Source organism: Dipodomys ordii, unplaced genomic scaffold (genome assembly GCF_000151885.1).
Source record: "Dipodomys ordii isolate 6190 unplaced genomic scaffold, Dord_2.0 Scaffold78, whole genome shotgun sequence".
NCBI lineage: Eukaryota > Metazoa > Chordata > Mammalia > Rodentia > Heteromyidae > Dipodomys > Dipodomys ordii.
Window position 1 is genome coordinate 1660601 of NW_012267294.1, and position 14751 is coordinate 1675351.

Below are 14751 nucleotides of genomic sequence, written 5' to 3' on the forward strand. Positions count from 1 at the left end.
TTTAGACTGCTGTGAAGGAATAAAATTGAAATTCCATCAGTGGACACTTGTTTGACTCACCATAGACCTTAACTGTTACTGGTTAGAACACAACTCAGAGAATGTTTCCAGTATTTGTGAACAAAAGCTTCTCATATCATGCACGGTTCCAGACCAGATGCTTCTCCTTGGGGCTTTTCTGTTCTGTACATGCTGCTGCTTTAGTGACTTCTTTTGGCTTCTTGTCAACACTTGCACTGGTCTCTTCCTCTTTGCCTTCCCCTTTCTGCTTCTCCGGTGCTTTCTGCTCTTCCTCCATATGTTTATAATTGATGCCCATGCCAACGAAGAGATAGACCCCAGCAACAATTAGGATGCCACCGCATGCCCAGTACATGTATTTGTACTCTCCGTATATGTCATTTAGACGGCCTGGAGATGTGAAGAACAAAGATCTATGTGTGAAAGGAAGTGTAACTACCCTTTCCCAAACAAAGCAGAAGATCTGTTCAATCACCAATGAACTTACAAATGACAAATATGTATAAAATGGAACTGCTAAAAAGTTACCCATCTTATATGTATACACTCAATGCTTTTGAGTAGCCTTGTATATTTTTATTTTCTTTCTTTCCTTCCTCCTTCCCTCCCTCCCTTCCTTCCTTCCTCTCCCCCTCTCTTTCTTTCTTTCCTTCCTTCCTTCCTCTCCCCCTCTCTTTCTTTCTTTCCTTCCTTTCTTTCTTTCTTTCTTTTCTGCCCTGGGGGTTGAACTCAGGGCCTGAGTACTCTATTCCAGCTTTTTTTGTTCATGTGGTTCTGAGGAATCAAACCCAGGGCTTCATGCATGCTAGGTGAGCACTCTACCACTAACCCACAATCCCAGTCCTTGTTATTCTTTTTCTTTAGCAACTTGGAAAAATAAAAGCAGCCCTTGGAATTAGGAAGAACATAGATCATTTGTTTCAATAGATAATATTCAAATTTGGTGTTCAAAAGACATTAGGAGACTTGTCCAAGGCTATTGAGCTATTCCAGCTGTCCAAGGCCAACACATTTTTTTTTTTTTTTGCCAGTCCTAGGCCTTGAAGTCAGGGCCTGGGCACTGTCCCTGAACTTCTTTTGCTCAAGGCTAGTGCTCTACCACTTGAGCCACAGTGCCACTTCCAGCTTTTTCTGTTTATGTGGTACTGAGGAATTGAACCCAGGGCTTCATGCATGCGAGGGAAGCACTCTACCACTATGCCACATACCCAACCCCCAATGTTCCTTCTTTACCAGCATTTCCCACAGACTGTTCTTGTGGATAGGCTAAGAACAGCCACACTTTCCCACCATTCTAAGCACTTAATCTTCACAACACATAGCTTCTATCATTCTCTTGTGCAGATATGAGACCTGAAAGACAGAGTCACTCAGTAACTTGTCCAAGGTCACAAAACTGGTAAGAGAACTTGCTTGGATTTAAGCCAGGAAGACTGGCTTCAGTGCCTTTTGTGAGACACTTCTCATGTTTTAAAGCCAAAGTCAAATGCTGTATCATATCCTCCTCTTCAAGGCTTTATGAGGTTGGTAGTAATGCACATTCATTAGTTTGGCATTTCCAAATTAATGTTAGTTTTTGGCCATGAAATCCTAGTTACACAAAGTTTATTACATTTCATCAAACTACTCTGTCTAGAAATAAACTTTGGTAAACACTATTCTTTACTCATCCAAACCAGTCTGTATGGGATATCACACTGTTTCCTAACTTACCATCACTCATCACAGTGATTGCCGTTCTCCAGCACTGGCTCTGAGGGCAAGGGTGGGTACAGGACACAATACCCCTACTTCAGCGGGAGTGTTCAGAATTACACAGAAGGAGTGCTCTTACTGGAAAATAGAGAGCTCTTAATGGAAAATGGAAAATTTGGGACTCAGAAGTGGGGTGAAGGCTTCAATTGAGTCCACCGAGTCAATTGAGCTGAGAATTGCAGGAGGATAGGGATCATTTAGAAGTGGGTAGGGAGAGGCTCCAAGCTAACAGCAAGTACAAAGGCAAAGGGGTAGGAAGAAACATGGTGTGTAAGGGGAAGCAAAGGCCCAAGTTGTTGGACCCAAAAGCAAAGGGCTGGTGGTAGGACATAGAGCTAGAGAAGACAGATGTGGCTGGGCTCTGCAGTACAGAAGGTCACATGAAGGAATCTGATTTCTAGCGAAGAACAATGAGAAGCAGAGGGAGAGGTGTACGGCACAGAACAGCTGGAGCCGACACAGGCAGACCAGTTAGGAAGCTACTGTTAACAGCAGTCTCAACAGCAGACAGGATTTTGACTAAGGGTGGTAGGTTGTGATGAGGACAAATGGGCAGACTAAAGATTCAAGGGATAAAACCTGACAGGATGTGGAGACTCACTAGCTATAGGTAGAATAGAGGGAGGAGTTTCAAAAAGTCAGTAGGGAGTGACAGTACTGGGATAGCCTTGAGCTTTTGGTTCTTTTTTTTTTTCCACTCAAGGCTGGTGTTCTATCATTTCAGCCATTCCTCCAATTCAGGGATTTTGCTGGATAATAGGAGAATAAACAGTCTCTTGGATTTGTCTGCCTGTATTGGCTTCAAACCAGATTGTCAGATCTCAACCTCTTGATTAGCCACTAGACCCTGGCAAGATGTGGGATTCTAAGAGAATAATCCTCAAGTTTTAGGGTTGCTTACTTGCTGTGAGATTTTGGGCTAGTTATTTTAATTTTAGAAGCCTATAGTTCTTCATTTATCAACTAATCAATATCACTGCTAGCTCCAAAGACCTGTGAAATGTGACAGGTTTTACAAAACAATTACAGCAACCTGTGGTACACTGTAATCCCTTCCCTAATAGCTATTGTGGTTTTGAACAGTTCTGAGATTTCTTGATTAAAATAAAATTGCTATTTAGTACTCAGAAGGAGGCATTGTATATTGCAAATTTTCTATAATAACTATATTTGTTTTCTTAAAATTTTCCTCTTAGCTTGCTAGGTAGGTCAACTTAATCTCATACTATAACTATTTGGGTGAGCATGCTGTGCCAAACACTGTGCCGACAGCATGGGGAAGACATGGGGAAGACTTGCTTTTTCCACCAGATAGCTAAGGATCTCTGTCACTGTGCCCATCCGGTATACCCATTTCATGGTTAAAAAAACCCTAGAAGTAGAGAATCATACTATACCTAAAAGTGGTGTCCCCAAAAGGATAGGGCAGCATTGCATGATGGTCACCAAGCCCACTGCACTGGAAAATCTCTGGGGTCCAACGAGGTCCATCAGTGTTTCAAACAATATGGAGCTGAGCCACCCAAAGGCAAAGCCAAGGAATCCCGCATAGACACAGAACCCAATGTAGCTGGAGGATAAAGGTAGTATCATATGACACATGCCATTTGCTATAACAGAAGCAGCCAAAAAATACTGGATTTTGGGTCTTACCCACTTTGTGTTGGCTACGATTCCCATAGAAGGTCTGGCTATAATATCCACAAAAGACAAAATAGAGAGAAGGAAGGCAGCCTTCTCACTAGCATAATGTTGACTCTTGGCATAACTATTAAGAAAGACTAAGGGTGCACCCAGTGCAAAAGCCATTATCATATTACCAGAGAGGTACAGAACAAAGCCTCTGTGGGTGAACAGTGACAAATCCAGCACTTGGTTAACTGTCTGGAAGACTGATAGCTTCTCCTCTTCCAGGGTCACGCGATGACACGCTGCATTTGCATCATCTGTATCTTTCTTTGCACAAGAATTTCCAGCTTCCTGAAGAGATTCTTTGGACCTAGTTTTCTTTGTGTGGGTTGGCTTGGGCTCTATTGGTCGCATCAGGGATCCTGCTATACAGCAGTGTAGTAGGAGGCTCCCAAGAATAAGGAAGCTTCCTCTCAAGCCAAAGATATCAAAGAGAGTCTGATTGAGAGGAGCCAGTGTAGCAAGGAGCACAGGGCTGCCTGCCATGGCCAGTCCATTGGCCAATGGTCGCTTCTTATAGAAATACTTGCCAATCATAGTCAGAGCTGGGTTCAAGTTGAATGCAAGCCCAAGACCTAGGAAAGGGGAAAAAAACCACTATGTACTATAGTGAATGTAAAACATATTTGTTATTAATTAACTAGAAAAAGAAACGGAATGGAAAGAAGGCAAATTATCATAATTATGGAAGAGGTTATTGTAACTGGTAGATCATTGAATCGTTTTAAGAAACATTCACAGATTCTATGTCTCTTTATGTAGCACATATCAGGCTTACACTATAATGTTGAAGTAACTGTTTTCACTCTAACAACCAGAAGATAACAATTGTGGGATACTGTTTAATCTCATAATATTAGCTTTCCAAAGGAACATGAAACTGAGATCCAAGAAGAGAAAGAATAAGTCTCACAAACACAGAAAGATACCAAGCAAGTAAAAATACTTTTGGGTGGTACAAGCCTCCATGGGAAAGCTGGGCTAAGTGGCGAATGCTTGTCATCACAGCTTTGCGGGAAGCATAAATAGGGGATTGTGGTCCAGGTTGGCCTGAGCAAAAATCAAGACCCCAGCTCAAAAAGAATTAAGACAAAAAGGGATGGAGGTGTGGCTCAAGTGGTAGAGTTACCTGAGGCTCTGACTTCAACTCTTAGAACTGGAAAAAAAATCACTGCCATAAAGATGTACAGAGAAGTCATGGGAACACTGATTATCAATGGTAAAAAATGTTAGCTGAATACTACAAGGCCTTCAAAGCAGAGATCACACCAATATTCCTCCAATTCTTGAATGAAATTGAAAGTTCACTACCAAAATCCTTCTATGAAGCCATCATAACCCTCATCGTAAAACAATGCAGGGACTCATTAAAGAAAGAGAACTATAGACCTATTTCTTAGATGAAGATCGATGCAAAACTTCTCAACAAAATTTTGTCCAATCGACTTCAACAACTCATCAAAAATATCATATGCCACAATCAAACAGGATTCATTTCAGGGATGCAAAGCTGGTTCAGTATATGCAAATCAATTAACATAATTCATCACATCAACAAGAGCAAGGATAAGAACCATATGGTTATCTCAATAAATGCAAAAAAAGCATTTGACAAGATCAAACACCCCTTGATGATGAAAGCTCTGGAAAACCTAGGAATCCACGGAACATTCCTCAGTATAATAAAGGCAGTGCATGACAAACCTACAGCCAGCATTATACTTAATGGTGAAAAGCTAAGGCCATTTCCTCTAAATTCAGGAACAAGACAAGGATGTCCACTCTCTCCACTCCTCTTCAATTTAGTATTAGAATGCCTAGCTAGAACAATAATACAAGATGCAAACATAAAGGGGATCCAAATAGGGAAAGATGAAGTAAAACTTTCCCTCTTTGCAAATGACATGATCTTGTATTTAAAGAACCCCATCGACTCCACTCCCAAATTACTCAGGCTGATTAAAAACTTTGGCAGAGTAGAAGGATACAAAATTAACCCTTAAAAATCAATGGCTTTCCTGTATGCTAATAATGAGAAGAGCGTGGCTGAAATCAGTAAAGCATTTCCTTTTGTAATAGCCTCACAAAAAATAAAATACCTAGGAGTTAACTAAAGAAGTGAAGGACCTCTATGATGAAAACTTTAAAAACCTGAAAAAGGAAATTAAGCAGAACTAAGGAAGTGGGAAAACCTCCTGTGCTCCTGGATTGGGAGGATTAACATCGTGAAAATGTCAATACTTCCCAAGGCTATCTACAAACTCAATGCAATACCCATCAATATCCCAACCTCATTCTTCAAGGGAATAGAAGAGACACTCCAAAAATTCATATGGAACAATAAAAGACTCCGAACAGCAAAAACTATCCTTAGCAGAAAGAACAGTGCTGGAGGAATATCAATACCAAACTTCAAACTCTACTAATCAAAACAGTTGGTACTGGCACAAGAACAGACCTGAGGACCAATGGAATAGAACTGAAGACCCAGAAATAAACCCTCAGACCTATAGCCACCTAATCTTCGATAAGGGAGCTAAAATAATAGAATGGAAGAAAGACTCTTCAGTAAGTGGTGGTGGCAAAATTGGTTAAACACCTGTAGAAAACTAAAGCTAGATCTTTATATATCACCCTGCACCAGAATCAACTCCAAATAGATCAAAGACCTCAGAGTCACAGCAGACACACTGAAAACATTACAGGAAGGAATAGGAGAAGTCCTAGTGCTCTTTGGAAAAGCCAAAAATTTCTTAATAGAGACCCAGAAACACAATAAATGAAAGAAAGGTTGGACAAATGGGATTGCATGAAATTGCAGAGCTTCTGCATGGCAAAGGACATAGCTAGCAAGATCAATAGAAAGCCCACAGATTAGGAGAAGATCTTCACTAGCCATACAACAGACAAGGGTCTCATATCTAAAATATATTTAGAACTCAAAAAAAATTAAATCCCCCAACAACAAATCCTCAAAGAAACTACTACCTCATTAATAAGTGGGCTAAAGATTTAAAGAGAGACTTCTTTGAAAATGAAATAAGAATGGCCAATAGACACATGAAGAAATGCTCAACTTCTTTAGTCATAAAAGAAATGCAGCTTAAAACAACATTGAGATTCCACCTCACCCAATTAGAATGGCTAGAATCAAGAAATCTAATAACAACAGATGCTGGAAGGGATGTGGCTAAAAGGGAACCCTACTGCATTGTTGGTGGGAATACAAACTTGTTCAACCACTTTGGAAAGTAGTATGGAGGTTCCTCAAAAGACTATACATAGAGCTCCCCTATGATCCAGCAATCCTCCTTTTAGGCATTTACCCAAATGATCACAAACAAGGCCATACTAAAGCTACCAGCACAACTATGTTTATTGCAGCATTACCATAGCTAAGATATGGAACCAACCCAGATGCCCCTTAGTAGATGAATGGATCAAGAAAATGTGATATATATATAATGGAATTCTATGCCTCCATAAGAAAGAATGACACCACCCCATTTGTTGGAAATGGAAAGACTTGGAAAAAAATCATATTAAGTGAAGTAAGCCAGGCCCAAAGAAACATAGGTCCCATGGTTTCCATTATCTACAATAACTAGTATATGTCTAGGACAAGCAGAAGAGGTCAAAAGCTATGTACATATAACCATATAACCAGATGCTAAGTGAAATGAACCCCAAGATAGGGACACAAGAGGTTTAATTTTTGTTGCTGTTCTTTTTAATGTACTTATAATGTACTATGTGATTTTTTTTGTTTCTTTGAATGTTCTTTCCCCATGGTACAACTTCTGTTGTCACTGTATTTGATTCCGGTGTCCTTCATCTTGTATATACATTTTTCTAATTTGGGAAGGGGAAGGGAAATAACAAAATGCTGAAATAAGGATACAGGATGACCCATTGTAACAAGACACTATTTTGAAGACGAACTTTACAACTTTGCGGGGTGAGGGTGGATGGGAGAGGGGAGGGAAAGTTGGGGAGGTGGGGAGGAAAGGGATGATAGGGGAAAAATAAAGGAGAGTGTAACAATGTTTGATAGGAAATGTACTCATTACCTTGCTCATGTAACTGTAACCCCTTGTACAATATCTTCACAATAAAAATATATATTAAGAGAAAAAAATTAGTAAAAAATGTGAAAAATCTCTACATGTACATCCATCAGAGAATGGTAAAATAAATTACAGCATTTATTCAATGTATCTTTACTGAGATAGGAAATTATGTGCATGATGTATAAAGTTAAAAAAGTTGGTAATAGGCTAGGGGTGTAACTCAGTGGTAGAGCACATGCTTAGCATGTACAAAGCCCTAAGTGAAACCTAAACCCCAAAGCTATTACAACATAACATATAACTTCATCTTCTTTTTGTTTGAAAATAATTATGTGTGTATGTGTGTGTGCTATGTGTGTGCATAGGAAGATGTATGAGCAGATATGGCATAAAACAGGAAATGGTCAAATGGTCTTTCTTTTTATTGGTGGTTTACTTTGAATTATAGAAGTATGAATGATGTGTATTTTTATATTATTTGTAGTTCCTCCTCCTTCTCCTCCTCCTTGCCTCCTCCTCTTCTTCCTCTTTTTTCTTCTGCTGGTACAGGGACTGAGGAATGAGCTCAGGGCTTCATGCTTGTGCTTAGTGTTTTTAGCTCAAGACTGGTGCTCTACCACTTGAGCCACACCTCCACTTCCTGTTTTCTGGTTAACTGGAAGAGCCTCATAAGCTTTTCTGCCTGGGCTAGTTTTGAACCATGATCCTTAGTCTCCTGAGTAGCTAGAATTACTAGCATAACAAGAGCCACTTGCTTCCAGCTTCAGCTTTGTCTTGACATTTGTGACCTTGACACTGGGAGGGATGCCCGGTGCCTGGGCTTATTTTTTAAATTTAGTTATTCAAAAGGAGAGCAATTGATGGGGATGTGGCTCAAGTGGTAGAATGCTTGCCTAGAATGATCTAGAAGGCCTTGAGTTTACTCCCCCAGTACTTAAAACAAGAAGGCAGGGGAAGGAAGTTCTCAGGTGTGCCCTTCACTCTGAAAATACATCTGGCTTCTTTACCACAAAATTCGGCACCATCTCTCCAAGTCCAAATGGAGCCAATTTTCAGGGAAAATTTTATGCTGAGTGGGAACAAGTCACTGGACCATACTCTATACCTATCACTATTACCTTTCTTAAGGGAAAGGAAGAAAGACAGGGAGGGGAGGAGAGAGTAGGAAAAGACAAGAAGGGAAAGACAAAAAATTTTAACTTGTTTATTTAACAAATAAAGGTATTGCATTTAAAAGCTTACTTTTACATTATTCTTAATCCATCTAAACTCTTAAAAAACACTCAGTATATTTTCTAATGCATCTCAAAAGAATAGACAGATAAATGCTGCACTAGTCCACAAAGTAATGAGTGTGTGAAAATGAATCAGTAGCAGCTTACCTCCAATGACTCCAATACACAAGTAAAGTTTCTGTACAGTGTTACAGAAAGAAGCCACAATGAGGCCACAGCTAGACAAGCAACCACCAGCAATCATGACTGGGCGGCTGCCATACTTATTCACCAGGATACTACTGATAGGACCTAGGAGAGAATGAACAACTTGGTGGTACACAGAAGACATATTCACACAAGCATTACTAACGAGAAAGGTATCAGGATCAAATCCCCCATAACAATCAGAAAACAAAACAAATCACTGTAAGGAATACTGCTTTCTATCATTATTTTGGAGTTACCAGTTTGTATAGTAGAAGAAAACAGATTTATCTTCTATACATCTATATTAGATGAATAAAAGTATATATAAGCATATATATGATATATATATATATATATATATATATATGAAAAACCTCAAACTAACTTAGAACAGGTTGCAATTCCATGATTATAAATATCCATAGGCTTCTTCATACATCTAGATTATTACCAAAGTATGTAGCAAGTTTGCTGTTATTTTGTTCCAAAAAATCTAATTAAATTTCTACCTTTAGAACATATTTAAAAACTAGCTAAAATATGTTTTGTTTCTTATAGAAGACAACAATAACAAACCAACATAAAATTACAAAACAAGAATGCCTACCATCACCTCTTTTCTTCAATATTATACTTGAAGTCCGAGCCATCGCAGTAATACAGAGGGGAAAAAGGTATAAGGAAAGGAAGAAACCAAACTATCAGTATTTGCAGAAGTTACTGTGTATATCTAAAATTTTTGATAGAAGCTACCAATGAACAAAGAAGAGCCTAGAGTAACATTACCAGATATACAATTAAAATTTAGGGAAATAAATCAATCACATTTCTATATACCAGCAAAAGCAGAAAACAAGGACCTCATGCATGCTAAGCAAACATTCTGAGCCATATCCTCAGGCTAAAAAAACATTTTAAAGAAAGTTATCTTTATGGGTTTGTTTGCTTAAGAGACAGGTTTCTCTCTGTACTCCAGCTGACCTTGAACTTGTGGTCCTAATACCTCAGCTTACTGAGTGCTGGGATTACAGACATGAACCAATATATCTGGTAAAAATTATTCTTCCAAATACTTGTTTTATAATGTTATAATTGCCCTCAGAGAGCACACAGATGCCATGTAGTTTTGCTGATAAGAAAAATTTTAAAATGGTTCTTGGTATATAGTGTTAATACTCTGTATGAACTCACATTGTGAATATTTTACTAATAAAATCATCGGGAACAGAGACTACCTGACATAGAACTTTGGTCTTCCTTCTGAACATTCAAACAAGTAAGGAGCACTTACCTCCAGCATACATGACAGCAAACATGATGGAGGAAATCCAGGATACGTCACTGGTGCTGGCATTGAATATACCTTCAATTTCTTTGTAAAAGATAGAAACAGATTTTCCAAATGCATAAGAGAAGCCAATAGAAATGAAAGCACCAACTACCACTGCCCAACCCCAGCCGCCATCTGGGGGTGTATATCCAATTGGACCTCCATCTGAAGATGACATCTTATGTGAAGATGGTTTTAAAAAATGCGGCTTAACTCCAACTATCTGAAGGATAGAAATGAAAACAGTACGTAAGACATGGGTCAGTAACAAAGCACTCTAGCAGAACTTCTAACACCCATGTTACAAATAACTAAATTGTTTCTCAGTGTTGCCTGTCCTCATTGAACCCAGCAGGAAAACAAAGAAGCAGATTACTGCTCAAATTTCAAATGCTTACAGTCAGAAACTCACCACCATTTGAACTGAATGCCAAAAAAATTCCCAGTAAATGCAGTATTTGCCTTTAAATTTAAAATCATATCTGTTTCAATAATTAATATCTACATTACGGAAGATAACCAAATTCCTCTTTGGAACTACTTGTGCAACATAATATACACTCCCTAAGAGTTTTAGAACTTGGTATTTCCTTATTATTTTTTCTCCTTTTCTCAAATTTATGCTCCAAAATACTTACATAGTTTTCATTTTCTGTTTTTTTTAGGCTGCCTTGAAAAACCAGGAGTGACTTTTTTTTTTTTTTTGGCCTGTCCTTAGGGCTTGAACTCAGGCACTGTCCCTGAGCTTTTGTGCTCAAGGCTGGTGCTCTACCACTTTGAGCCACACAGCACCATTTCCAACACAATTTGTTTTTAAGTTCACTGGACTCAAAGCAATTTACAATTCAAAAGATCACTTCTAAATGCAAAATTTTTGTTTAGTGGAGTGGAAAATAATCTCAGGAAAATTATGCTTCATGCAACCATTTAGATGTCAGTGCTTTTCCTACGATGAGACTAGATATATTCCTAAACAATAGCTGGCAGCTACAGTTAAGAAATGAATCTTACCCAGATGCCAGTGGCTAATACCTGTGATCCTACTCACTTAGGGAGGCTGAGACATTGAGGAGATTCAAAGAGAGGCTGGGCAGAAAGGCCATGAGACTCCATCTCTAACAAATCAGCAACGGCTGGGTGTGTCTTAAATGGGAGAATGTCCACCTCAACAGCCAGAGCACAAGAAGCCCCAAGTTCAAGCTCAGGTTTAAAAAGCAACAAAAAAGGTGAACCTTAACTTTAGAAGCTGGTAGTTTTAAATAAAATGTTTCCCTAAAAGAAATGCATTCTTTACGTGACTTATTTAACTGCAACTCCTTTGTACATAACCTTTATAATAACAATAAAACATTAAAAAAAGATTTCCCTTTTCCTTTTGTTATCCAGTACTAGCAGACAGAAGAATTAGTAAAGGAAATACACTGTAAAATTTGAATTAGTAGCAGGTCGGAAAATCTGGGAACAGCATTACTAGCATTCTTTTGAGCAATTTACCCTCTCCTTTGGTTTACTTTGGTTTACCAGTGTCAAAGTTATGACAATTTTATAAGTAGAAACTATTAGGAAGAGGGCAGAAAGAGGGGGTGAATATGATCAAAGTCCTTCATATGCATGTGTGATAATAGAAAGAATACCCACCCCTTAAAAATTGTTTGGAAAAGGGAGATAAGAAACAGTAACAGAGGAGATGAATCTGACCACATCATATTCATGTAAGGATATATCACAATGAAACTCCTTTGTATAAGTAATGTACACTAATATATTAAAATTTATGTCAAAATTAACAATGTATCCTGATGCTACCATGACCGTTTTGGTTATCTGGCATGGGTGTAATACAATATCAATATGATTTAGGTCAAATGACTCACTTTTTACCAATGTATGTCTTAGTCTATAAAAATCCTTGTTTCCTGGAACTAAAGGTGTGGCTCAAGTGGTAAAGTGCCAACTGTGAAAATTTCAGTCTCCTAGCTATAGAAGTCAACTTTAAATAATTAACATGCTCATCAACCTAAAGGCTTCAAACATAATTTACAGAATGATATTACAGTAATAGAAAGAAAACAAGTCTTTTTTGTGTTTGTTTGCTGGGTCCTCTATTATTTCATTTTGAGGGGGGAAGGGGAAAAGGGGAAGGGGGGTGGTGTTCCTGGCATAATGCCCATTGAGAAAACAAGTCTTAAGAGTAGTTCTACTGAAGAAGATGAAAGACCTTTATAAGGTTTTTTAAAGTAAGACTTTAATGGAAATAAAGTCTCTAAAAATATTATAAAATTGGAAAATGCCCAGGGTTTACACAACTTTTATCTTTTGTTAAGTTTTATTTTTGTTGCTCTTATTAATAATTAAAAAATCATCTATCTCTGTAGTTTTTCAGTACAATAAACAATTGTATATAGCTGGGTGCCGGTGGCTCACACCTGTAATCTTAGTTACTCAGGAGGCTGAGATATGAGGATAGTGGTTCAAAGCCAGCCTTGGAAGGAAAATCCATGAGACTCCTATCTCCAATTAATTTCCAGTGGGAAAACTGGAAGTGGTGCTGTGGCTCAAGTGGTAGAGTGCTCACCTTGGGCTGAAGAGCTCAGGGACAGCACCAAGGCTCAGAGTTCAAGCTCCATGAGTCACAAAAAAAATTGTACAAGCATCATAATTTAATTTCAGTTGAAGTTTCTAATAATTCTTATTAAATTGTCTATTTTCCCTTTAATTTCATCAATTTGTTTGTTTTGGTGCCATTCCTGGGCTTGATCTCAGGGCCTGGGCATTGTTCCTGAGCTTTTTTGCTCAAGACTAGTGCTCTAACACTTGATACCCACCTCTACTTCTAGTTTTTGGTGGTTAATTAGATAGGTAAGAGTCTCACGAACTTTCCTGGCCAGGCAAGTTTGGAACCACAACCCTCAGATCTTGGTCTCCTGAGTAGCTAGCATGAACTACCTCAGGGCCCAGCCAGAGCTTTTCTTTTTTTTTTCTTTTTTTCCAAAGGGAGAAGGTGGAAACTCTTAGATTGCTGGGTTGATGATTTTAATTGTGATCCTACATATTAGGTATAATACTAGTAAGCAAAATTACTGAAAGTGAACATTAATTTACAAGATGGATAACATTTGGGTAGCACTGCTTAATGCTATCCTGGTGGACGTGTCTATATTACTACATCATTTCATTTAAACAAATTTGAGGCTGTGTAGCACAGTGAGTGGTAGCAAGCACACATGCGGTTTCAGGTTCGGTCGGCATTGCCACCAAAAAACAAAAACAAAAAGAAAAGATAAAATATAAATGCATAGCTTATTAAGTAAAAGAAAATCTGGTCTTCAGTTGTTAAATATACCATTTAAATATTAGCTATGCTTCACCATCATAATTAAATTCATAGTATATATTAAACAAGGACTGAGACCTTTTCCCCAAAAGCTTGAGAGGCTCCTGGCCTTTTCCCTAAGTCTCCTCAGCATTTCTTGGCTGGAGAAACAAGACTAAGCTATGACCAGGAGAAACTCCTCTGGAATTGTCCTATTTGCAGGAACCTAGAAACCATCAGAGGGCTTGTAGTTCTCTGGCGATTTGGAACTCACAGTCTAGAAAGGAACACTTCAACCCTTTCCCCCCAGTTTAGAAGTTATTTAGCACTTATCTAGTAGCTGCTATAGCCCAGAAATGAACAAGGGATCACAACTGTTCTAGGGCACGAGAGCAATGAAAGATTCATCTCCTTTAGCAATTATTTCGATTATTTATCAAAATGGGCAAGAACAAAAACAAAAACAAAACCCTACCAAAAAAACCCATGTCAGGTGTCAGAGCCATTTCATAAAGTCTCCTCAACTCTGCCAAAGCGCACATCTTTGGTGACGGTTTCTGCAGGCACTGCTTAGTTCTGATGTAGAAGCTCAGTTTCTGTGTTCATTTCTGGTTTTGTTCTGAAAAGTGGTTTCTCATCTTATTCATTCATTGGGGACTTTTTAGATAGAGTTAACAAGTTAATTTTCTTTTTCTAAACTATGTAGGGTTTACTTTTGGTGTCAAGGAATAAAAACAGTATCAGCAAAATGGTGGGTGAGCTCAGTCAGTGGGCTAAAACCAAGCCAGGCTGGGGTTGGGCCATCTCTGTAGGGCAGGAGTGTTATATCTCCTCTCGAGTACCAAGCAACCAGCTGCTCATTTATTTTCTCTAAATAATAAAGAACACTGGAAACTGTTTGGAAACTACAACAATATAGATGTCCCTAGGCATGACTATAAAGTCAGGGCTGTATATTGAACCAATTACACAAATGGTTATGGGTTTGGCTAATTTCATAAAATACATGGAAGGAGTGATTATGAAGACATTTGATCGTAAGAATCTGTATCTGAGAGGCTGGGAAGGTGGCTCAGTGGTAGAGCGCTTGCCTTGCATGCCTGAGGCCCTGGGTTCAATTCCTCAGCACCACATAAGCAAAAAGAAAAA

General features: G+C 38.6%; 2 protein-coding genes across 2 annotated transcripts in view; one reads left to right on the plus strand and one right to left on the minus strand.

Annotated features, from left to right (window-relative positions):
• Window positions 1-136: 136 nt before the first annotated feature.
• Slc16a1 (solute carrier family 16 (monocarboxylate transporter), member 1) lies at window positions 137-10467 on the minus strand. Its single transcript, XM_013024608.1, has 4 exons — window positions 10251-10467; window positions 8918-9061; window positions 3174-4040; window positions 137-411 (listed from the first exon to the last, which is right to left on the minus strand). Exons 1-4 carry the CDS (start codon window positions 10465-10467, stop codon window positions 137-139), a joined length of 1503 nt encoding a protein of 500 aa, XP_012880062.1.
• A 24-nt stretch (window positions 10468-10491) lies between these two features.
• Window positions 10492-14751, plus strand: part of LOC105991863 (atherin-like) — a 17432-nt gene continuing 13172 nt past the window's right edge. The window contains 3 exon segments of the mRNA XM_013024609.1: window positions 10492-10538; window positions 14442-14551; window positions 14553-14639. Of these exon segments, the coding sequence (XP_012880063.1) occupies window positions 10492-10538; window positions 14442-14551; window positions 14553-14639 (244 nt within the window).

What these genes read in the sequence shown, in the direction of transcription:
- Slc16a1 (XM_013024608.1), bottom strand. Translation starts at nt 10,467, where the DNA reads ATGTCATCTTCAGATGGAGGTCCAATTGGATATACACCCCCAGATGGC. An exon ending in TGCTGTCATGTATGCTGGAG is followed by an intron (nt 9,062 to 10,250) that starts GTAAGTGCTCCT and finishes ATTCTCTCCTAG; the next exon opens with GTCCTATCAGTAGTATCCTG. An exon ending in GTGTATTGGAGTCATTGGAG is followed by an intron (nt 4,041 to 8,917) that starts GTAAGCTGCTAC and finishes CCCCTTTCCTAG; the next exon opens with GTCTTGGGCTTGCATTCAAC.